This window comes from Gigantopelta aegis, chromosome 3 (genome assembly GCF_016097555.1).
Source record: "Gigantopelta aegis isolate Gae_Host chromosome 3, Gae_host_genome, whole genome shotgun sequence".
Lineage (NCBI taxonomy): Eukaryota > Metazoa > Mollusca > Gastropoda > Neomphalida > Peltospiridae > Gigantopelta > Gigantopelta aegis.
Genome location: NC_054701.1, coordinates 36,309,428 through 36,335,189, shown reverse-complemented (window position 1 = coordinate 36,335,189; position 25,762 = coordinate 36,309,428). Strand labels below are relative to the sequence as shown.

Here is a 25,762-nt window from a genome sequence, read left to right as displayed (position 1 = left end):
TTTTTACATAACAGCTCTAGATAGAAATTCCATGTGTAATTCTATATCGCAGTTTTTGCATGTAATATACATGTACTGGAATGCCTCGTTAGTATGTTTAACATAATATGTTTGTTTATTTTTCTTTAATGATGATCAGACATATTATATGGAATTTGTTTTTTTTGTTTGTTTTTTTGTTTTTTTACGCCATACATTTCAGGTAGCACACAGCATGATTTCTCCGTGCAAATTTACCGTTACTTAATGGTTGTCGGGCACGGCTACTGCGTTGTGCGTTGATATTTGAAATTAACAATAAACTATATATGAGCGGCGAAATTTTATCCATACGTAGTCCATTAGTAGTGAGTTAATTAGCTGATGTTGTCAACAAATATCGATGCACGTGCAATAATGGTTTTCACATTTGATATTAGCACTGAGCGTCTGAAAGACTTTCAGTTTTGCCCTGTCACTGTCTTCTTTCTTCTTCCCCACTCCCTGTATTATTAATATTTGAAAAATAAAATGTGTAAATAGTGTATGTTTTACAGAGTTCAACTATTATCATAGGTGGGGGGTTTTCCTAAATACTTTAAATATATCTTTAGAAAACTAAAATACAGTGTACTTATTTTCACCAGATGGCCATGCCAAAACGTCATGGTCAATGTATTATTAAAGAACAAAAAAATAAGAAGAAAGTAAAATAATAAGACATGCAGAAAATGTAAATAATATTTGCTTCGCTCACTGTTTCTCCATAGACAAGACAGCATATACCACGACTTTTGATACCACGCTCGTGGATAACTTGGTCACGGATGTTGTAAAATGTGTTACATCTTTTCTTTTTCTTTTCTTTTTTAAGCCAGCATGCTAGCCGTACCTAGCTTAAAATAACTGAGAATGAAGTAAATATTGAAAGATGTAAGGCATAATATTATCGGATTTTCTTCGGGGAGACAAAATGGGTACTTATAAACTAAAAGGGTTAATTTAGAGGGGTGGGGGGTGGGGTTGATCTGTGCGCAATGTCCTTGCCCTTCCCACTAATTGCGGCCATGACCTATTAACGAAGGCTAAATAGTGTATACTAGTTTCATTTATATCAGGTCTATAAAACACTTAAACAAATCGTGTGTTGGCCTACTCTATACCGTTTCACTCTATCCCACTCGTACCAGCAAAGCCTTTTCGTCTGTCATCTCGGTGTAAAACAATCGTTTAGCGCGAAGTAGAGACTTACTTTTGTGTTAATATTCACGTATGCACCTTGGTTCGGAGGTTAAGTTTGCTATGCGGGTCCGTGCGGCGTTAAAGACGCCAGCACCCTTTGTACCGAGTCTCGAGTCTTCCCAGCTCCCACAAAACAGATGTCTCTTCGCAAGCAATCCACGTACGCCACCGACATTCTTGTACTTAGAGTGGAGAGAGGCCTTGGCCTTGGTGGAGCAGTGGTCGAGTTGGCCGGTGTGACGGTTTGATATTGTACCCGGTTTGAGATTGTCCTTTGCTTATTGCACATGCGTCAAAATCGAAGGGCAATCCGAAACCGCTGCTGCAATAAGCAAAGGACAATCTCAAACCGGGTACAATCTCAAACCGTGACACCGGTTTCAAACGCTGGCAAAGAGAATATTAAATGAAAGAAATGTTTTATTTAACGACGCACTCAACACATTTTATTTACGGTTATATGGCGTCAGACATATGGTTTAGGACCACGCAGATATTGAGAGAGAAAACCCGCTGTCGCCACTTCATGGACTACTCTTTTCAATTAGCAGCAAGGGTTCTTTTATATGCACCATCCCACAGACAGGGTAGTACATACCACGGCCTTTGATATACCAGTCGTGGTGCACTGGCTGGAACGGGATATTAAATGAGTGCAGACCCGTAGGAATGATATCTGGAGTGGGGGACAAAACCTCTAGTGAAGAGGCTAATGGTTCAAATGGGGGAGGGGGGAGGGGGGTTACAAGCCATACTTTCATCTTTATATAGAGTAAGTTAAAAAAACCAAAAAAAAAACCTGTACATTTTCGTCCTCAAGTTGGGGTCCACAGGCCCTAGCTTGGAATAGCCATAAGATACCATTTATCTTGCAACGAGTTTTCTAAAAAAAACAAAAAAAAACGTGACCATTAAAGTCTAATGAGCAACGGTCTCACTACACAGTTGTCTTCCGGGTGAGAGTTCATTCATCACGGTCCACTATAGTTCCTAATTGTGATACATGTTATAGTTCACATATTCACTTCTAGGAAATGGTGAAGAATTAAAACAATATGTATGTTTAATGGTAAGTCTTTTAGCTGTATTTTGCCCATGTTATTTTGTAATATTGTGCATTGACCTTTTGGGACATTGGTGTATAGCGCAAGAGACCGCCGCAGTGAATCGGTTAATGATTAACCTGTTCGGAACGGTACTATAGCCAGATGCGGTCATCTATCAAAAAAGTGTTCTCAATTTTAGAGTGAAAATAAATCTTATATAATGTATGTTCGCAATGGTGTATGTTGTTAGTGCCAACGAGAACCCGTTCTATTGGCAATCTTCGTTTGAAGTTGGACAATTTAACATGGGTTTCAATGGCAGATGACATAGTGTAGTGAGAACTAAAGCAAATTGGATATGTTTTTTAAACAACGAGTTAAGAGAAAAGGGTTCATGTAGTGTTCTACTTACACATCCTCAAAAACCAGGTTTAAAATAGATCTAAACGTTGTTTCCAACTAAGACTTATTCACAACACTCGTGGGAGTTAACTAATGCGTCCCCCGCAGTTGTCAGTTTCAGGTTAACTTACACGTCATAGAACAATCAATTTTGGACATCCTTATTTTATTGGATGGTACGACCCTGCTGACTGTCATCGTTGTGTCTCAGTCGATATTTATCTCAAACGGGTCATCTCCTACACGGGTGTGTAAGTAGGTAGCAGTAGTAATGGCAGTTTTCCATGTTAACGGTTTTTGGCGCAGCGCGGGTGTGACGGTACATGCTCTTAAATTTGTTTCGCCTGTGGCGATTTTAATTGTGTTAGAGGGCCGTGTGCAGTTTCATTGCACGTAGCTAGCTGGGCAACTTGTTACGTAATACTTCGCGCGATCGGGCATTCCAATATGCACTTAGTCCAGCTGTGGAGGCCATGTGGCGAGTAGTTACGTAATACCTCTGCGAGTGCGGGTTTTTACAATCGTGATTTGGCGACGATGGCGTCAGTAAGTCTGACGATCAGAGAGAAATATACCGACTCCAGTAGAGTTGGAATATCAGATGATAGGGGGAGGTACCGCCTTGTACCCCCAGGCGAATTCTGATTTATAATAAATAGCTATTTTTTAGAGATATCGAAGAGAACGAAAAGGAAGCTTCGCGGGAACGTTAGTCCGTTTGGACTTTGGTAAATATCTTTTCTGCTCTGTGTATAACCTTGATGTGATTGATGTGACTTTAAATATTTGATACTGTATTATACCAATATTCTTTAGACAGTGTCTTCGGTCATCTGACGAAGTAAATCGTAGACTTTTTGTTCTAACATTATATGAGTATTTGGTAATATAAAGCTTAGCCAGTCATCCTAGTGGACCTAGGTAAACTGTAGGTTATTATCTTTATTGTGATAGGTACCAATATTAATTCTGTGTCACAAGGTTACTGAATGAGTAGTTAGGGTTAATTAAAAATTAACCCGTTAGGAATAGAGCTGTAATTCCTTTATTAATTAAGTTCCCCTGGAAGCGTTCCTAAATTATCACACGTTACTGAACGAGTAGTAAGGGTTAATTAAAAATTAACCAGTTAGGAATGGTGTTGTAATTCCCTTATTAATTAACTTCTCCTGGAAGCGTTTCTCAATTATCACACGTGTGGGTGTGGTGTAACGGTGAAGTGATTCGCATATTGTGTAACTAGACACCTAGAGATTAACTAATTAAGTGATCAGTTCTGGGTTGTTATTATTGCTGTTATTAATTAACTACTACGGCTGTACATTTGTCAACGTAGATTAATACAGATTCCAAAGTGTATTGTGTTTTTGTTGTGTTTCTAGAGAACTAACGTGCTATATTAATATATACTTTATATAAGATGGTATCTCTGATCATACCTAGAGACGAGCCATACTAGGGTTTAACAGCCTGTTACAGAGAGATCTAATAGATATACAGTTAGGAGAGATATTTTCATAATCGTGTTCTATTCAGTTACGGGAATTATAGAATCCCCGTGACAGCGGGCGATTTGCTCGGAAAACATATATGAAATATCTGCTATTGATAACCATAGAAATAAGTTTTCTGTTACATCCCTCGTCACGTTAAAAACCACGCTATCCATTTTAGGTTCTACTATACCAAATAATAATAAAGTTAAAATGGTGTTGTTTATTAACCATCGGCTATAACTTTTAATAATTTAGACATACAGTTTGATGAAACCCATTTTTCTGTTTGCAGTAAGGGTTCTTTTAAATACACATTCTCACAGAACAGTACATAACACGACCTTTGATATACCAGTCGTGGGGCACTGGTGTGGCCGAGAAGAAATTCAATCAGAGAATGGTTTCACCGAAGGGGGCTCGACCCCACGACAAAAGCACCTCCAGCGAGCGCTCTACCGACTGAGCTAGATCCCACCCACAGTAGTGACAGTGGGTACGCCGTCCGCTTTCAGGAGGGTGTCCCACGGACTGCCACGTTTGAAACCATGCCATATAACAACATATAAGTGTTTGTATCGGTAAAGCCCCAGTCACACTGTCCCAGTGATGGCCACGGTATCCCACGGTAGGTCCCGGTGCTATGAACCGTAGTTCGCCGTAACTCTGGCTCCAGTTTTGTCCAAAAAGACTGTTTGCCACGTTGGTGCTACGGTTATTATACGGTGACTCACGGGCGTTTTAAACAGCTTAAAACAACCGTGGCGATCTACGGCTCGTCACGAATCACCCCGGGTGGATACGGTTTGCCGCCAGTTACCCACGGTTCCCCCCGATTTCAAGCACCGTGGGTCACCGTAGCGGTACATCGTGTCAGTGTGAATGAGGCTTTAAACAGACCAGGTTTCAGGTTGGGTAATTAAGATTATATACAGGTTCATCATTATTTTTACACTTTCTGACAAGATATTATCATACTTAGTATAAATATCTTCTGTGATCCGTCTTGTACACAGATGCGACTTCATGATATTATTTAGTTAATTGTTCTGAAATTTTGATTTTACCAAGAGATATTAAATTTGTTTAAAAATGCAAATTATAAACTCTCGTCTTTCAGGAAAGTCTTAACATTTTGAGCTATTTGGGGAAATATATTAATATTGTGGTTCTGTTAGTTCAACTACTAGACTAAATTATAATAAAACTACATATAAATTTAATGTTGTTGACTCGTCTACCTAAAGTATTTGTAATATGAACTGTCATCTTTAAGGATTAAACGTGTGTGGTTTTGTAAACACTATCTCCATAGGTATCAAACTGTGACCGTATCTTTTTCCTTCAAAATGCAACTTTAGATTATGAATGAACATTTTGGAGAGAAAAAAAAAAGACTTAAAAAAAAATGACCCTTCAGTAGTGGAGCAGGTGTTTAGAAACTAGTATTTTTCTAGAAGGCTCGAACACACCAGAGTAGCTGGTACCAGGACGTATCATCACAGTTTAGTTAAACTGTTGATTCATGCCATTCGTAAAATATGTACAACCATGTCTGAAATGTTAAAGAAAATAAGGATTTCCTGAACACTTCATAGAAACATGAGTCTAACTCAGTTTTTAAACTATTGCCTTTGCTACACAAACATGGAAGTACCAAAAAAAAACCCACCTATCAGTATCCAGATTAAAGGCATACTGTCACAGATTTAAGGACCTTATTTCTCTAAAAATGGATAATAAATAAAAATTACATTAATTGTTGGAAACCAAATCTAGCTATTGCATCACCTTAACTGAACCATGATGGGGTGAAATCCATGTCATCCCTCTCGGCAATTTTAGGTTTTGAATTATGGACCATTGCCATAATTCAATTATTTTTACAAAATGTCATTAATAAATGGAGTATGGTGGTTATGAAGATGGTTGAATAAAGTACATTTAGGGACAAATCAAATTATTTTTGTTCAGGTAATACTTTGTTAGACCATTGAATAGGTCAGTGGTCTGTGACAATATGCCTTTAAGGAAATTACTTAGAAATAAATGTAAATTAAACTATGTTTATACGGCTTTAGTGGCGTGGTGGTTTAACCATTGGCCCTAAGGCTGAAAGATCTTGATTACACATTCCTGTGTCAGCTTAAAGGCATAAGAGTATGATAAGGGTGTCTGGTGTTTTTTTATTGGGCGGGGTGGGTTCAGGGGTCAACTGCCCCCTTCCCGTTCTGGAGCAGATATTCGCATTCGGGCAAAAATGATGGAGACAAAATGAGTTACCCTGACACTTTTCACCATGGATTTCCATAATTCTACTCGCAATATTAGTTGTAATCTATATAACAAAAAAAGAAAAAGAAATGGTTTATTTAACGACGCACTCAACACATTTTATTTACGGTTATATGGCGTCAGACATATGGTTAAGGATCACACAGTTTGAGAGGAAACCCGCTGTCGCCACTACATGGGCTACTCTTTCCGATTAGCAGCAAGGGATCTTTTATTTGCGCTTCCCACAGGCAGGATAGCACAAGCCATGGCCTTTGTTGAACCAGTTATGGATCACTGGTCGGTGCAAGTGTTTTACATCTACCCATTGAGCCTTGCGGAGCACTCACTCAGGGTTTGGAGTCGGTATCTGGATTAAAAATCCCATGCAAATGTCAATGCCTGTCTTGGATGCATCCGCCGGGAAATTAGAATAATGTGCCCAAGACAGACGTGCTTGAACCTTCATTTGAGAAAGGTGTCAAATGGTTGATTGATTGATTGATTGATTGATTGATTGATTGATTGACTGAACTATAAATACACGAACTGTTCTTCATAATCGGGGATTTTTCCCGTTAAATCGGGAAAACATCAGCATGCCCCCCCCCCCCCCCCACACACACACACCTATATGAATGTGAGCCCGTACGCCTATGCTTAAAGAGGGGGAGTGTGAGTCTACAACACCAACGAGTCTGCACTAACCATTAACCTCTGTTCTGAATAAGCAGGACAAAGTGTATTAACCTTAATAAGTGCCAAAACAACATTTCCTCAAACTTGTTAAAAGTGGTTTATTCATACCTGCTATATTTGTGTTATAATGTTTGGAGGGGTTGTTTCTAGCGTGGGTAATGCGCAAAAATAATGAAACAGTGATACAGATCAATAAACAACAATTTAATCAATGGCTGTATATCTACATCTACATCTACGTGACCTCTTGATGGTGTGCTTATTCAGTCGAGGAGTTAAGATTTTAAAAATTATGCCAAGATTCCAACGATATTAGCACCGCAAGGAAATACATACAAGTGACGCATTGCCGCCTCCCACCAATGAACACACATTTACAAGCAATGGGACTTATCTTTAAGATATTTTAAAAGCATACACTTCGCAGTGCTTCGAAGGTAAACACTACTTGTCACAATAAAGTCATTTGATTTACAACACTATAATTAGAATTGCTTTGTCACCTAGGCTACCGTTTTCTGGGGATATTAGAAGATACTATCAAGATTAGATTATGACCAATATCCAAGGGCAAGTAATTGTGTTTCGCCAAAAGTGAAACGGAACATGAAATCGTGCCATAACTTTGCCTGTAAACTGATAAGGACGGGGCATTGTTGAGTGCAGTACTAAAAGCATTTGAAACACATACGGGATACTACTAGCTCGCATGTTTCATTGTTTGACTTCTGTTGTCGAGTTTGAATATATGGAGCATGCCGTAGATGACTTTAAAGCTACACTGATGGATAGGTTGTTTCCTGAATAAACAAGTATTATGAGAGAGTACCGCTAAGGCAATACATATCCCCTACATGGCCCAACACATTTCTGTATCTCCTAAGTTCGAGGGTCATAACTGAAAAATGGGATAATCGTCATAAAAGTTAAACTTGATCTGTAACAGGTACCGCCATTACTCGATGTATTTTTCGTGCTAGGGTATCGTTAAACATCCATTCATTCATTCAGTCTGTACCAGTAAAACCAGCCTCGGTGGCGTCGTGCTTAGGCTATCGGTCTACAGGCTGGTAGGTACTGGGTTCGGATCCCAGTCGAGGCATTGGATTTTTAATCCAGATACCGACTCCAAACCCTGAGTGAGTGCTCCGCAAGGCTCAATGGGTAGGTGTAAACCACTTGCACCGACCAGTGATCCATAACTGGTTCAACAAACAAAACAAAAAAAGTTTTATTTAACGAGGCACTCAATACATTTTATTTACGATTATATGGCGTCAGACATATGGTTAAGGACCACACATATATAGAGAGAGGAAACCCGCTGTCGCCACTACATGGGCTACTCTTTCCGATTAGCAGCAAGGGATTTTGTATTTGCGCTTCCAACAGGCAGGATAGTACAAACCATGGCCTTTGTTGAACCAGTTATGGATCACTGGTCGGTGCAAGTGGTTTACACCTACCCATTTGGTTCAACAAAGGCCATGGTTTGTGCTATCCTGCCTGTGGGAAGCGCAAATAAAAGATCCCTTGCTGCCTGTCGTAAAATAGTAGCCTATGTGGCGACTGCGGGTTTCCTCTAAAAAAAAGGTGTCAGAATGACCATATGTTTGACGTCCAATAGCCGATGATAAGATTAAAAATCAATGTGCTCTAGTGGCGTCGTTAAATAAAACAAACTTTACTATACTTTACAGTAGCAGCTTCAATAAGTCATTGTAAACGCCGCTTGGAGCTTGAAGCCAAGGCCACCCAAGTCACTTGCCCAGAAGAGCGTGCTTGAATCTTTGTTGAAAAATGAGTCGTCGTTTTTGTTTTTTTCTAAGAAATAAATCTACTGCTGTTTACACATGCACTTTGTGACCTTTATCGACAGTCTACTGACTTTATATACTAGCATACAAGTCGTTTGTCCCCGCGTTTGTGAATAAAAGAATTCGATAATATGGCAAAATGATTTAACATGTCTGCGTTTACGCTTTAAGAAGCAACATGTAAAAATGTGCGCTGGACCTTTAAGTGATCTTTTTATACAAGATTAAAATGGAAATCATGTATATTGTACCGAATATCTCGTTAAGCTTCCACACCTTTACGCCTATCCCGAATGTTGACTTTTTTAAAAAGGCCTGTTGATAAGGTCAAAATAATTCAAAAAGCTAAATGCAGTATATGTAACACCTTTAGTAATAAGCCAGGGGTCATATCATAAGCTGTGAGATGAATTATTTTTGAATAGTCAAGTTGTACTTGCTGGCTGGTTACGAGATTGAGAAATTCACTGGAGCGGGATGTAGTTCAGTGGTAGAGTGTCCGCGTAATGTTTGTTTGGTTGTAGGTTCGATACCTTTTTGTGGACTCATTTGAAGTTTTCTGCGATTATGTAGTTCTTCTTTTTTTTCACTCGTCACATACGCTGTCCTGTTTGTGGAAAAATTAATATGTAACAGTTATATCCACAGTTTACGAGGTGTATTCAATGTATTGGTGAATATCACTACAGTTATTTTTAATTATAATTGTACAACCTTATCCTCATAGACACTCAGCCCCGAAGCAAGTACAAAAAGTAGGATATATTACCCTTACTTCAGCCCATGTCATTGCCTTATTATCATTTCAAAAATACAATTGACCCTGACTCCATTTCTCTACACTCCTCCCTTTCTCTTTTTTTTCTAATACTTATTTTCGTGCTTATATCTATTTAAGGTTCAAGCACACTGTCCTGGGCACATATATCAGCTCTTTTGGACTATATGTCCAGGTCAGTCGGTTAACGGTTAGTTTGTTTGTGGTTAGTGAGAAAGAAGTTGGTGTAGTGGCCCACTGAGTCGTTGAACTCATTCTGGTTAGGAGCCGGTACGGGGATCCGAACCCAGTACCTACCAGCCTTAAGTCCGGTGACTTAACCACTACACCACCAATACCGGTCTTTCTCTCGGCCACGTAAAAATTATTAAAAACTGTGGGTGCCTTCGACGTCAATACACACAAGTATTGTCGTGCCGTCTGCTTTGCTTGCCCGTATGACTCCTGTATCATGAGGACGATTTGTTCATTCGGGGATACTAAGGGCCGCAGGGGGCCCGATCCGACAGGCCCGCTCGCTTCCACTCGGTTTAGCAGTCCGCCACTTAAACCCGGGACTTTCCGTGAAGAGAAAGCGACCAGCATATTTCGAATGGCGCATCGCACTACATGGGGGCGCTTAACTTGAAAATTGTTCGCTGAATTTGCAAAAATTAATTTGGTTTCTTTCTTTGTTCCCTGACGGGTTCCATATTCATCGTGTTTACCTCGCATTTATAACTTGATAAAAAATGCTATCATGTCGGGACGTATATTAAGACAGTTTACGCTCGGTGAATTTTTTTTCAAAGCAAATTGTCGTTTCACGAATTGAACTCTGTGGCAGCATGGAATTCCAAATGTCACGTCGGAGAGAGAAAAATTGAGGGACATAGACGGACAGAAACACAAAGATATAAACCTGAGAGACAGAAACGGGGGCTAGGAGATTGTAGAGAGACAGACAGTCAAAACAAAGACGGACAGAGAAGAGAAAGACATACAGACACATAGTAACAGACAGACATACAAGACAGACATGCAAGTGAGACACTAAGAGAGAGAGAGAGAGAGAGAGAGAGAGAGAGAGAGAGAGAGAGAGAGAGAGAGAGAGAGAGAGAGAGAGAGAGAGTACACCATCCCGATGAAATAGCTTAACTTGAACTTTAAAAGATATTTTGAGATTTTGGTGCAAAAGGAATGCAGACACCTGCATTTTACCTTAGTCACTCTTAAGTTACAAACAAAATAAACCATTAATGCATTTTTGCATTTTCAGTTGGGTTCCAATATGTTTTTCTCTTGCATGGGAATATCAATACGTTTTGTGCATGCTTTGAATATATACTGAATAACAAACAAAACGTGACTATTTATATTTAAGTAAACTGTTAAAATGGGCCTAAGACCTCCACAAGCCATTGATAATTTCAATAGATACAAAACCTAATGGAATGGCAGTTCTTTTGTTGTCCAGGACATTATAAAAAAAAGTCCCAGTAACAGACGAGATGTTCAAGGAATTATTATTATTCTGTTATACTAGCTGGCTTTTGCCATGTTTGTTGAATTTGTTAAACAAGATTGTTTTATTGTACTATAAAGAAATCAGATATTGTCATAATTACATTTCAAGTCAAACACCCTGCCCAGGTGCCCACTGCCATCCTGTGCAGTAATGTCTGAACAGTCATCCGTGTCTTAACACCTGGATGGTCCACACCTGTAGATATGTCGAGTTTACGTGCACTGGGTGGTATGTTTTGTTCCTGTACCACGAAGGTGTAAATGTTACTCCACGTGTACAATGTTCACATATTTGACATGCAAGTACATTATAAACCAAGGAATTATAAACCCACACGGTGGTTCATGCAGTCTAACGTCTCATGGTTTATTAATATTATTATTTGATAATTATAGTTTGACTCCCCCAAGAGTCACTAACCTTAGTTTCCAGGAAATGTAAAATATTTTAAGTTTTTTTTTCTCCTGACAATGTCAACATTTAGTTGACGAAACGTTAATATTTTAAACTTGTGGATTTAAACAGAGACTTTACTTTTATTATAAAATGTTTTAAACAATTGTTTGGTTTGGTTGTTTGTTTTTGTAAGCTGTGTAAGATAACTTTAAGTTTAAAACAATTAATTTAATTTTATATTGTTTGTCTTGTAGGCTGTGAATGATAATTTTAAAATACTCATTAATTTTAATTGTATATTGTTTATCTTGTGCGCTGTAAAAGGTAACCAACTGACTCATTAGTGTCATGTATATTGTCTGCCTTGTGGACTGTGAATGATAACTTGAAAATACTTATTAATTTAATTGTATAATGTTCGACTTGTAGGCTGTGAATGATAACTTGAAAATACTCATTAATTTAATGTTATACTGTTTGTTTTATAGACCGTAAAAGATAACTTTTAAATTCTTTGTTTTGTAGGCTGTGAAATAACTTTTAAAAAGACTCACTAATTTAATTTTAAATATTTATCTTGTAGGCAGTCAAATATAACTTTAAAAGACTCGTTAATTTACGTTTACATTGTTTTGTAGGCTGTGAAAGAACCACTTGTAAAACACTGACTAATTTAAGTTTATATTGTTTGTCTTATAGGCTCTGAAAGATATCTTTAAAAGACTCATTAATTTAAGCTTATATTGTCGATCTTGTAGGATGTGAAAGATATCTTTAAAAGACTCATTAATTTAAGTTTATATTGTTTGTCTTGTAGGCTCTGAAAGATATCTTTAAAAGACTCATTAATTTAAGTTTATATTTTCGGTCTTGTAGGATGTGAAAGATAACTTTTAAACGATTCGTTAATTTAATTGTAAATTCTTTATCTTTTAGGGTGTCAAAGATAACCAAATTACTGATTAATTTAAAATGATATTATCTGTCTTGTAGGCTGTAAAATATAACTTTAATAGACTCACTAATTTAATTTTAAATTGCTGGTCTTGCAGGCTGCGAAAGATAATATGGGCATGGTACCCAGAGATACCCAAAAGACTCATTACTTTAATGTCATATTGTCTGTCTTTTAATTGTATATTGTCTGTATTGTAGGCTGTGAAGGATAATTTTAAAAGACTCAATAATTTAATGTTAAATTCTTTGTCTTGCAGGCTGTGAAAGATAACATGGGCACCGACTGCAAGTGTCACGGGGTGTCTGGATCCTGTACAACGAAAACCTGCTGGACAACACTGCCGCCGTTCAGAAAGATCGGAGACGCGCTCAAAAGACGCTACAGAAAGTCCAAACTCGTTGTGCCTTACTTGGGACGAAGGGCGAGAACTCCAATCTCACTAATCCTCAAACGATCGAAGCGCCCTCACCGGAAGCCGCGGAGAAGCCATCTTGTGTTTCTGGAGAAGTCTCCGAACTACTGTGATTATGATCAAAAGACCGGGTCCATGGGCACGGCGGGTCGGTCATGTAACCGGACGTCCCTGGCGCCGGACGGATGTGACCTGATGTGCTGCGGCCGGGGTTACAACACGCACCAGTACACCAAGACGTGGCAGTGTAACTGTAAATTCCACTGGTGCTGCTACGTCAATTGCAACAGGTGCAGTGAACGGACCGAGGAGTACACATGTAAATAAAATTTAAAAATGACGTACGGATGTGTAAACGGACCGTGTTTTACGATTTTCGAGATGTTCGGATGTTACATGGGTACCAGAGGTAGTGCACATACTATATAGTACGTTTTGGCTGATAGGAAAGTAAATTAAGTTACGGATGTGTAATGGGACGTGTTACGATTCTCGTGATGTTCGGATGTCACATGCACATGCTATACAGTACGTTTTTGGCTGATAGGAAAGTAAATAAAAGTTACGGATGTGTAAAGGGACGTGTTACGATTCTCGTGATGTTCGGATGTTACATGGGTACCAGGCAGTGCACATACGTTGGCTGTTAGGAAAGTGGGGTAAATGCATTTAAAGAGGATTTCACGGATGCAGTAAACGGACCGAAGACTTATACGTGTAGATGATACTTTGTTTTTCAAATAAGGAGAATGTGTAACGCATGTTACGGTTTCAAGATGTTCGAATATTACATGGATATGACCACACACGTACCTTTTCTGTTACGAACGTGAGACAAAATGCTTTTAAAGACGCAAACAACAGACCAAGAAGTACAGACGTTAAACAAATAATACAGCATGAAAATGTGTCATGTGTAACGGATGTTCCGATTTCTAAAGATGTTCGGATATCACGTGGGTACGAGTACACATAAGACTGCTGTTACACTGTTAGGAAAGTGAGGTAAACGTATTTAATGAGTTAACGGAAGCAGAGAAGGAAGCAAGGATACATGGAGAAAAAACAAACACTTAAAAATCATATGTTACATGTAACGTATTTTTAATATGTTCCGATCTTACATGGGTGGGAACAGACATACACTTTTTGTTAGGAAAGTGAGGTAGACGTATTTAAGTGGCTGGCAGATGCAGTGAATTGACCCAAAGGTACACATGCAAATTATAATGATTTCAGAAAAAGAAAATTATCTGTAACGTACATTACTCGTTATACTGTGTTATTGGCATTTCAAATACTGCTAAATACACATTGGTATCAGCGCACATATGTTGCCCAATTGACAACTAGGGTAAATGTTTTCAAACACAAATATCAACAAATGTATGATAGCGCACATTACATTAAAAACTAAGTTGTGTGTTTCACATTTTCATATCTATATAAGAACAAAGAAACCAGTTGACTGAACAAACGCGTTCTGACACTGGAATTTCATTGGCTGTTGTAGTGGCAGATGCGCATTGAGCATAATTAAATGTATTCGTATGTATATATATATATATATACACACGCGTACTAATGTTGTAGACCTGTCTTGGACAGAATTCTCTGCCGAAATCAGAGGTTGCGCCCACGACAGGCATGCTTAAATATTTATCTGATGGAAGCATGCCAAAAAAAAGTAACCACTTCCACAATGTTGCAATTGCTGTCGCTAAGCAACCATCTTATTGCAAGTCATTGTACGTAATACTGACCCAACTGGGTTTTCGTGTCCGTTCTCGGAAAATGGTCTTAGTTCAGCAAAGGTGAACATGATTAAGATATTTACTGTATAAAATGTAACATCAATTAGTAAAGCACAATGTCCGTATATACATATGAAAATATGTAGTAGTGTTGGTATAAAGTGATCGTAGTAGCTAGTGGCAATTTCCCTATTAGCTCAGTTGGTAGAGCGCTGGACTCTCGTACTGAGAGTCCGTGGTTCCAATCCCCTCAGTGAAGGTTGATTTGTGTGTTACAGATAAATCGTGTTTACATGACATTGTGACACGGGGGGAATCTAGGGCCCAATTCGCATATTCCTCGCAAGTCGTGTTGGATTGTAGTGTGAGATCGTAAAGTTGCGAGAGTTTTAGTGAGTTAGGATCCTGGCATGTACAACTGAAGGTGTTTGCAGGAAAAATAAGAAAACAGCAACTTTTTCGAGTTTATTCCGTGACTAGACAACAATTACTGTCGAGGCAATCTTCATGAAAACGTTCATGAAAACGAATGTGTAAGAAAACGTTTATTAGTGCTACTGAATCTGACTTTAATCATATAATATGTCTTCATCCGCTGTCATTTAGTTACAGACAATAATATACTGTCGAGCACCGTTGTGTCGATATCGTGGGGACGACATACAAATATTGACACAAACGTAATATCGACTCAACCTAGACAAAAACATGATAGTTAATACACGTTTTGGCTGGGACCGGCTAGTCATATCGACACAAACGATATATCAACTCAAACAAGTTCGACACAACGGTGCTCGATTGTAATAGTTCCCTGTTTGTAGGCCCTGACCTTCCATTTTAACACGAAAAGGTATAATAAGAAACCGTAATCTAAACGTATTCTATTCTACACAAAGTGCTACTGAATATGACTTTAATCATATTAATATGACTTAATTCGCTGTCATTTAGTTACGAACAATAATATAGTAGTTCCCTCGTAGGTCCTGATGTTCTATTTTAATACGAAAAGTTATAATAAGAAACGTATTCCGTTCTACACAAAGTGCTGAGTCTGGTTTTAATTATATTAATATGACTTAATTCGCTGTCATTTAGTTACAAACAATAATATAATAACTCTCTGTTAGTATGTCCTGACTTTTCATGTTAACAAACAAATTATAGTAAGAAACGTATTCGTTTCTACACAAAGATGAATTGTGTCCTTTTGACACGAATAAAAATATCTGTTATAAAAAAAGGTTTGTGGGGTTTTGTCCTTTTTTTTTCTTTTTTTTTTGTTGGGATTTTTATTTTATTATTATTTTTGTGTGTTGTTAAGCGCTCTCTTTTTTTTTCTCTTTTTTTTTTTTGGGGGGGGGGTAAGTGTTTTTTTGTGGGGTTGTGGGTGGGGCGGCATGTTTGGATTTTTAAAAATTATTATTATTATTGTGTATCCCAGTTATCGTATCCATAATTACACGAAAACATATCCCTTTGACACGAAAACCTGGTGGATAGTTAATTACAATGTGTCTCTAATTATTTCATTGGTTCGACAAACATAATCGCTGTAATGCGTGTTATTGTATATATTCTCTGAAACTTACGACAAATAACTAAATTGATTAATTTATAAGTAACAACGTGTGTGTATGGAAAACACAGTTCATGGGGTGAGGTGTGTTATTGGTCTTATTTTAAATGGTCTAAAATATACTGTACGAAAGAAAGAAGGAATCACACAAACACTAACGGGAAAACAGTTTTGTTTTGTTTAACGACACCACTAGAGCACATTGATTTATTAATAATCGGTTTATTAATCATCGGTTATTGGATGTCAAACATTTGGTAATTTTGACGTCTTGTCTTCGAGACGAAACCCGCCAGATTTTGTGTTTTCATTAGCAGCAATGGATCTTTTATATGCACTATCCCACAGACAGGATAGCACATACCACAGCTTTTGATATACCAGTCGTTGTGCACTGGCTGGAACTAACAATAGCCAAATGGGCCCACCGACGGGGATCGATCCCACATTGACCGCGCACCAAGCGAGCGCTTTACCACTGGGCTACGTTCCACCTCTACACTAACGGGAAATAGTGACTGCAACATTCATTTCCACATTACTGACATTCAGTCTCCACTAACGGGAAATAGTGACTGCAACATTCATTTCCACATTACTGACATTCAGTCTGACAGTACAATGTTTTATTTTACACAAATATTACAACGCTAACAGTGACTATAATTTGGTCTAAAATGCCACGTTTTCCTTTATTTTTCCAAGTGATAGATTAAGTCAATTTAAGCTTCGAGAGCGTAGTCTTAAAATAGTTTAAAGGGATATTCCTGAGTTTTAAGCGATTGTTAAGATGATGTGAATCAACAAAGACTTTTTAATAACTGTAATCTAGTTAAAAGTTAATATATTTTTCTAAATAAAATATTAATGACTATATATTAAACGTGTTTCTGGTCGTTCTAACGGTTGTACTAGGTCAAACTTAATTTTATTCCCTAATATATATTTTTTCGTACATACGAACCAAATCCAGTTTAGGCTACTTTCAAATATTATGACGACCAGAAACACACCGAATGTACAGACACTGATATTCTAAACAAGAAAATATATTTAATATGTAAGAAATATTGTATTAGTCGGAAACATCTTACAATGCAGCAAACTCAGGCATGTTCCTTTAACAGAACTTTATGTTATTACTGAATACCATACAGCATGTGAATAAACTTCGTTTTTACCTCAGAAACAAATAAAATTGATTTATGCTTGATGTTACGAATGAAAGCCATCCCAAAATACATTATTGTTTTATTTCTTCTTATTTATTTCTGCATATACACTGAACAACAAAAGAAACGCAAAAAATAATTTTTATTTTTATTTCATTTATTTAATATAACCGTAAATAAAATGTGTTGAGTGCGTCGTTAAATAAAACATTTCCTTCCTTCCTTCCTTCATTTATTTAAAATTATTGTTTGAATCGCATTAGCGTTTGTTTCTATTAAAATTATTAATGTCTTGCGAACATTTTAGGTCCATTTTGACAGTTTATTTACAGATTTAATTTTATCATGAAAAATAAATATTAAATATTGGCGTCACTTTTGTTATTTAGTATACGTTATACACATATTGGTATTGTCAGGGTTGAAACCGCAATGTTGTTCATCGGCCATTTTCTCACTGTGATCTTTTGTTTCAACAGAAAATAAGGTCTTCTGTCAGACTTCAGTTTTTGTCAGTGTTTTGTTAAATAAAAATTGCAAAACAGCTAAAATATCAAAAGTCTTAACTCTCTAACAGACAAGTCCATGAGATATTTAAAAAAAGAAGAAGAAGCCATGACATGATTACATAATTCATGCAAACGTGTATCTACCTCTACTTCGCAAGGCAACATACGACCACAGTATAACATTATAAATAATTATAACCCAAATGACGAAAAGGCTATTTTAATTATCATGATGAGCGATCCAAATGAAGAAAAAAAACTAATTAAAATTAATAATGAAATTTGACCTATTGAAAAAAAAGCTGTTAATAATTGTAATGAGATCGACCCAAATGAAGAATTGGCTATTCTAAAGTATAATGAAAATAAATGTTCTGATTTATAATTAAACTGATACAATGTAAAACAAGAAAAAAAAAAAGAAAAAAAAAAAGCCTATTCTAAATTATAATCCAATTATGTTCGATCCAAATAAAGAAAACACCATTATAAATTATTATTATTATTACATCGAACCAAATGAAGAGAGTGACCATTATTAATTATCTTAATTCTCTGGGGTGGGGTTTTTTAAAAATATTATTCGTCGAGACGTTTCATCTTTATTCCATATTATCTTTGCAAAATACGATTTGAAATCTTGCATCGGTTCTTTATTTTTGTGTTAAAAATTAAAAAGATGTTTGTGACCGAAAGCTAAATATCGGTAGGGAATGAATGTGCTTTAAAATATATCTAACTTTGCGATGGACGAACTAAAGCATTAAAGGGGCATTATCTCATTTGAAAAATAAGCAAGGACTTATCCCATCAAGCTGTTTTCGTGTCTCAAATTTTAAAGATCACGCTAAGAAACCGACGGCCTAATTTCAGTTTATTTTTATTATTATGTTTTTAATTCTACTGAGAAACCCTATTTAAAAAATTGCTGTATTATTCTATTTGTTAGAAAGATATAATAACACTGACGTATTGTATAATAGGAATATCCATTGTGTGTAAAAAATACATCCATTACAGATCGTTATTGATATATTATCTATAATAAGACTGTGTATAGCATTCCCCTCTTGATTATGGAAGCAAGTCAACACAAAGGAGTGTTATTCATAATTATAAATAATATTTTGACAGAATACCCGAATCCCACCCTACTCTATTCTCCGTCTAACACACTTTGCTTCGATGTCCCTGTATTGTGTTCAAAACTAAATACATGTACAGATATATTATAATATTTATATTAAAACCGAAAGTGTTTAGATGACTGCCATTTCACATACAACCACGCCTGTCCTGCGTTCAGTGATATATCGAGCGATGCTAACGTTCGCGCCCTATTTGACTGGTTTCCAATGTGGTCATTCCGTTTAACGTGAAGCGCATAAACCAGTCAAGCAAAAACAGTTTTGCTACCGTCTGGCTTAACACAGTCCTGCTTAGCTGAACTCATCCATAAAAAAAACACCTGTGTTTAGCGACCACCTTAATATTCCAACAAATTATCTTTCCGAGTTAAGGCGAAGCCACACCATACGAGTGCTTCGTACAATAATAGCTACGAGAATAACTGATTGCATAGCAACCGATGATATCATAACGTTTGTCTTGTATATCAGCTTTTCTTGTGGCCATTCTTGTACGAGGCGGTCGTATCGTATGGCGTCGCATTTATGAATGTTGTATAAATTTTCAAAAGGGGTTCTTTTAGTGAACTAGTAAAGTTTATGCCTAATATTTTTGGTCCATGTGAAAAAAGGAAACACGTCGCCCAAAAAGGATCCCTAATCATCCACCTTCATTACGACAAGCCAGATAGTACAAAATCTGACCTATATTAAACCACCTGGCCCGTGCTTATAAACCTTAAAGTCTAGACTTTAATTAATAAAGTCCAAACTTTAACGTCATGGCAACGCCATTCAAATAGCATTACGTTAAAGTCTGGACTATTAAAGTCTAGACTTTAAGTTTTATAAGCACGGGCCCAGGTCACCGATTTATGAAATGATCTTCGCGCTAAAAGTGCAAAATTATTCAGGCATATAAAGTGATTTTCGTCCTAAGATCGCTTCATAAAACGGGGCCCATGCCTATATAACTCATTTATTTGTACTGATTTAGGTGGTTGCTTGACACTGGTTTGAACGTAAACTTAGAGTAAACGTGTAAACCGAAACAATGTCATCAAGGTTGTAGTTTTTGTAGCACGTGTAATATTTTGTATATTCATCACATTGTTTACATGTTTGTACCATGCTGTATATTTATGTTCTTTATTTATCTTAATCTGTATGATATTTTGTGTTGTTCCATGCACTTATATATGAGATGGTTACAATCTTTCATCGCTGTGATGTTAATAAAGTCATGCATTTATACATCAATGTGTGATTTTTGTTTTGTTTTGTTTTTGTTATATTGATTCTTTCTGTCTGGGGTATTTTTCTTTCTTTCTGCATTTTTCTTCTCTTTTTTTTTTCTTTTTTTTTTTCTTCTTTTTTTTTTCTTTCTTCTTCTTTTTTTGGGGGGTGGGGGGTTATTTTGTTTTTTGTTGTGTTTCCTTTTTCTTTTTCGTTTCTTTCTGTTCGTTGTTGGTTTTTATTTATTAATTGTAGGCTTCTTCGTGTTAATTTGTTATAGCTTTAATTAAAGAATTATTTTAGATTATACATTTTAAAAGAATCGCAAGCAGATGAAATAATTCAATGTTGAGAAACATATTTACAGTATTACTGTTAGTTTATTTGTCAAAAAAAGATGAAAAAATTGGGGCGGGACGTAGCCCAGTGGTAAGGCGCTCGCTCGATGCACGGTCGGTGTGGGATCGATCCCCGTCGGTGGGCCCATTTGGCTATTTCTCGTTCCAGCCAGTGCACCACGATTGGTATATCAAAGGCCGTGGTATGTATTACTCTGTCTGTGTGATGGTTCATATAAAAGATCCCTCGCTGCTAATCGAAAAGAGTAGCCCATGGAGTGGCGACAGCGAGTTTCCTTTCTCAATATCTGTGTGGTCCTTAACCATATGGCTGACGCCATATAACTGTAAATAAAATGTGTTGAGTGCGTCGTTAAATAAAACATTTCTTTCTTTGTCAAAATTAGTCGCAGAACCGAAAGGGCCGTTCCAGAACTGAACACATAGTGGGGAGGCGGGGAACAGTTTTTATATACCCATTATTCTAAAAAATAAAACTGCTTACAAAGCATAGTTCTAAGAAAGTATATTGAGACCAGCGAAATATAAAACAATAATAATGGCGTCCCACTCATATATGATATATCTTGTAATAGCCATAACCTAACTAATATATTCATTTAATTAAGACATATTTTAGTATTAAGTGGCTGTGGCCGCTCGCTGTTCATTTAGTACAGTTAATAAACTCAATTATAAAAATCTTACTTTTATTACGTAATTAAATGTAACAGCTGATTTTATTTTACGAACGCTTATTATACAAAACCTACATCTTACAATTTGGGAATTATTTTTTAGAGAGAAAGAAAACAAAATGGTTGTATTTCTTCTCCTTTTTTTTTTTTTTTCTTTTTTTTAATTGTGTGATCGTTAAACAAAAATATCCAAATAAAAATCAAATAGCAATTTTCTCATCATATGGTTTAACATGCTTTTCCATCCACAGCGCATTCGATTCTGTTCACTGAACTGGAATCTTGCACCGAGACTCGATTTAATATCGTCTGTTGCAATCGCTGAATATTGATCCTTAATTACTTTAAACTGACCGACATGCGAAGTTTATGCCAGTAATAGCGGAATTGTACTTTTTATCTTGCAATAATATTATCTCATTACTTCTGAGTTCACACCCTGTCCATATCCTCCACGCATAAAAATAGTCCGCATAATGGGCACGTGCTGCTTCAAAACCAAGCCGCGTTTTTATTGTGCGACGGTCAGCCAGTTGGTGCTTTGATTTCATCGATGCGAGATAGTGGCAATAATTGAATTTATTACACTTCAATTGACGAAATATTTGCGCAATTGAAACTGGATTGTAACCATCCTCTAGTGGAAGTGTTTTTTGCCGGATACGATCAGGCGTGCTCAAGCATTCGGTAAAACGCGCGTCAATTCGAGCGAGAGGCCTTCAAAATATGACATAAAAAAGGTATTGTATATAAATGCTTATGAAATTCAAGGCGATCATTTTTAAATCCGCTAGGTCGCCATTTTACAATTTAAAGGGACATTCCTGAGTTTACTGCAATTTTTAAGATGTTATCGACTAACAGACTTTTTGACGACTGTAATTGCATAACAAATACATTTTTCTGCATAAAATATTAATGGCTGTATATTAAACGTCTTTCTGATCGTTCTAATATTTGTACTACGTTAAATTTTATTTTATTTCCTAAAATAATAGTTTTTGTACGTACGAAATTATTTGAAGACAAAATCCAGTTTGGGCTTCTTACAAATATTAAGATGACTAGAAACACTGAATATACAGACACTAATATTCTAAACAAGAAAATATATTTAATATGTAAGTGTAATCGTAGAAATATTTTATTAGTCGGAAATATCTTACAATGCAGCAAAGTAAGGTACGTTCATTTTTTTGCTAATGCAAAACACAAACATGAGCGTATGAGATATGGGGAGAGGTAGGGATTGCAACTGCCTGCCCCCCCCCCCCCCCCCCCCCCCCCCCCCCCCCCCCGTCTTGGAGAAAATCCTCAAATTCGGGCAAAAACGATAGAACAATTCGGCCAAAAATAAGCTGCCTGAACACTTTTCACCATGTATTTCCATAATTGTTCTTATAATATGAATTGTAATCCATGTGCAAATGCGTAGTGATTCGTTTGTAACTCTATATAGCTGTTTGGCAGTAGTGCTATTATGAAAAAATTTGGCTATCCAGATTCGGGCACTTTCGTTTAATTCGGTCAAAAATGAGCCTGCCCCCTCCCCCCACCCCCAATTCTTTTTTTTACAAAAATGAGAGTCCTTTATGGTTACAAATATAATGAACTCCAATGTTTCCTGTGAGAAATTGTTACGCTAACCTTTTATTCGTTTTTCCAGTGTTTCTTTATAATGGAGTTACATAGGTTGTCAAAGCCGTTTTTTAAATACTGGTACTTAACTGTCGCCATTTTGAAATACATTTTTTATTTGTGGAGGTCGAAGAATTAGACATTATAAGACAAAACAATGCCATTTGTCAAAAATCTGCCCGCTCAGATATATTATGTCTGTTTTGGCGTCCAATATTTGATCGGTCATTAAAAGAAAACTTCAATGTTAAAGTTTGTTTTGTTTAACAACACCACTAGATCACTTTTATTTATTAAATCATCGGTTAATGGATGTCAAACATTTGGTAATTTTGACTCATAATCTTAGATGAAATCCGCTAAACGTTTTCATTAGCAGCAAGGGATCTTTTATATATACTTTCCCACAGACGGGACAGCACAAACTACGACCTTGACATACCTGTCGTGGTGCACTGGTTGGGACTTAAACAAAAACAATCAGAGTATGGGTCCACTGAGGTGGTTCGATCCTACGGCGCAAGCACTTGAGACAAGCGCTCTACCGACTGAGCTAAATCCCGCCCCTCTGAAGACAGCTCTAAATGAAAAAATAACCAAACCCAAAATCATTTCCTGGTTCACTCTTTAGCTGTGTCACCGTGGTAAATTCTGTCTCTGTCACGGCTGATTTGTGATGTTTTTGTAGTATTTGTCAGGTTTGACGTGAGTTTTGTGGGATAACTGTACTGAAGAACTGTAGAAGCGTGTTGAAATGTTGCATGTTTGTGTTGTGTTGGGCGAGGTCACTGAGTGGGATTTCTTTTCTATGGCCGTCCATTGTTGTTTACAGGTACACTTCATAGCCATACCAAGTGGTAAGGTACGGGAAGTCAGCCCCTAAAAAATACGAACAGGCCTTTTTTGTCTTCCTGGACAAGACCCTATGTTAGATTATAAAGAGTGGCGTAGGAAGGTGCCAAAAAGTGGAGGAGGGGGGCGTGCGCGCACGCACACACACACACACACACACACACACACACACACACACACACACACACATATATATATATATATATATATATATATATATATATATATAAACCGTCGCTGCTGCTACTGGATCAAGAAAAGTTTGGGGCACATGCCCTCTTGCCCTCCCCCAACCTCGCTACCTACGGCAGTGATACATTATTCAATATATCACAAAGCACCTCTCCCTTACCTCCGTATACGGTATTTATCATCAGCAAGTCTGTTTTATAATAATCAGCTAGCAATATATTCAAGTTTTGTAATTATTTGTATATAGAACGCCTGTGTGTGTGGCATTCAATTGTATGGCGGGTGCTTATTTAATTAAGGCCCACAATATGGCTAAAGTGTAGTAAATTCAAGAGAGGAGTACTTGTAGATCTATATGTGCATCCATGTAACTAAATATACAACTGTCCAACAATAAAAAATAAAAAATAAAAAACCCCCAGAACAGAACAGAAACAATTAAAACAAAACAAACAAAAAACACAAAAAGAACGAATTAAATACAAACAACAATAACAAAAGAAGAAAAAGAATAGAAAACTTGCCACTGTATCAGTCATAAGGCCAAATAAAAAAGTATAGAAAACTTGCCACTTTGTATCAGTCATAAGGCCAAATAAAAAAGAATAGAAAACTTGCCACTTTATATCAGTCATAAGGCCAAATAAAAAAGTATAGAAAACTTGCCACTTTGTATCAGTCATAAGGCCAAATAAAAAAGAATAGAAAACTTGCCACTTTATATCAGTCATAAGGCCAAATAAAAAAGAACAGAAAACTTGCCACTTTGTATCAGTCATAAGGCCAAATAAAAAAGTATAGAAAACTTGCCACTTTATATCAGTCATAAGGCCAAATAAAAAAGAATAGAAAACTTGCCACTTTATATCAGTCATAAGGCCAAATAAAAAAGAACAGAAAACTTGCCACTTTGTATCAGTCATAAGGCCAAATAAAAAAGTATGCGTGTTTCTGTTGTAGTTGTTTTTTTGTTTGTTTGGTGGTTTTGTTCGTTTGGGTTGTTTTTGTTTGTTTGTGTTTTGTTTGGGTGTTGTTGTTTTGGGGGGGTGGGGTGGGTTGGGGGGGTTGGGGGTTGTTGTTTTTTATTCCTAAAATCTGTTAGACTGGTCTTGCAAAGAGCAATCTTAAACAAAATGCTGCTTGCTGCCTGGTGAGTCCTTTCACGGTTTTTGAAGATCAGTAGGGTCGGCGAAAATGGACAAAACAATTAGGGTCGGTCGGAACCACGGGGTTATTTTTATTTGGTCTAACGTAAGCATTCATATTAGGCACATCTATAATACAGAAACCCAGGATATTGCGTCTCGATTCACTACGTAAATTTCAGAGATTGCTTACACAATTCTAACAGTATTTTCTAATCAATTTTTTTATGACTAACAGCTGTTGCTAATAAAAATAAAACAAAAACAAAAGGTTTCCTGAATTCGTCTGAACAATTATGATCGTATCCATTCTTAATCATTTAATGTGTTAGTTATATCGTGGATATGATGTTGCGGTGCCTTTGACAATATATACAAACATATAATAAACAATTATTGCTTACCTTTGCTTTCACGGAAAACCACAACAATATTGTAAATCCAGAAAGAAAACAAATTAAAATTATTCATAATTCCACTAAACCTCACAACACTATTAACGTTGCGATGTAAACG

The 25,762-nt window shown here is 36.8% G+C and overlaps 1 protein-coding gene and 1 long non-coding RNA gene across 3 annotated transcripts in view; one reads left to right on the top strand and one right to left on the bottom strand.

The window, feature by feature from the left end:
- Positions 1-14,420, top strand: part of LOC121367961 (protein Wnt-7b-like) — a 61,327-nt gene extending 46,907 nt beyond the window's left edge. Inside the window, exon 4 of the mRNA XM_041492431.1 lies at positions 12,848-14,420. Within this exon, the coding sequence (XP_041348365.1) occupies positions 12,848-13,330 (483 nt within the window). The 3' untranslated portion in view covers positions 13,331-14,420. The remainder of the gene's footprint in view (positions 1-12,847) is intronic.
- Positions 1,070-25,762, bottom strand: LOC121367962. Of its 2 annotated transcripts, XR_005957461.1 has the most exons (4): positions 25,651-25,759; positions 9,486-9,559; positions 2,027-2,104; positions 1,070-1,543 (listed from the first exon to the last, which is right to left on the bottom strand). It is a non-coding gene; the product is annotated as an uncharacterized LOC121367962 (long non-coding RNA). The 2 variants fall into 2 exon arrangements; XR_005957462.1 differs by lacking the exon at positions 9,486-9,559 and having other exon boundaries at positions 25,651-25,762.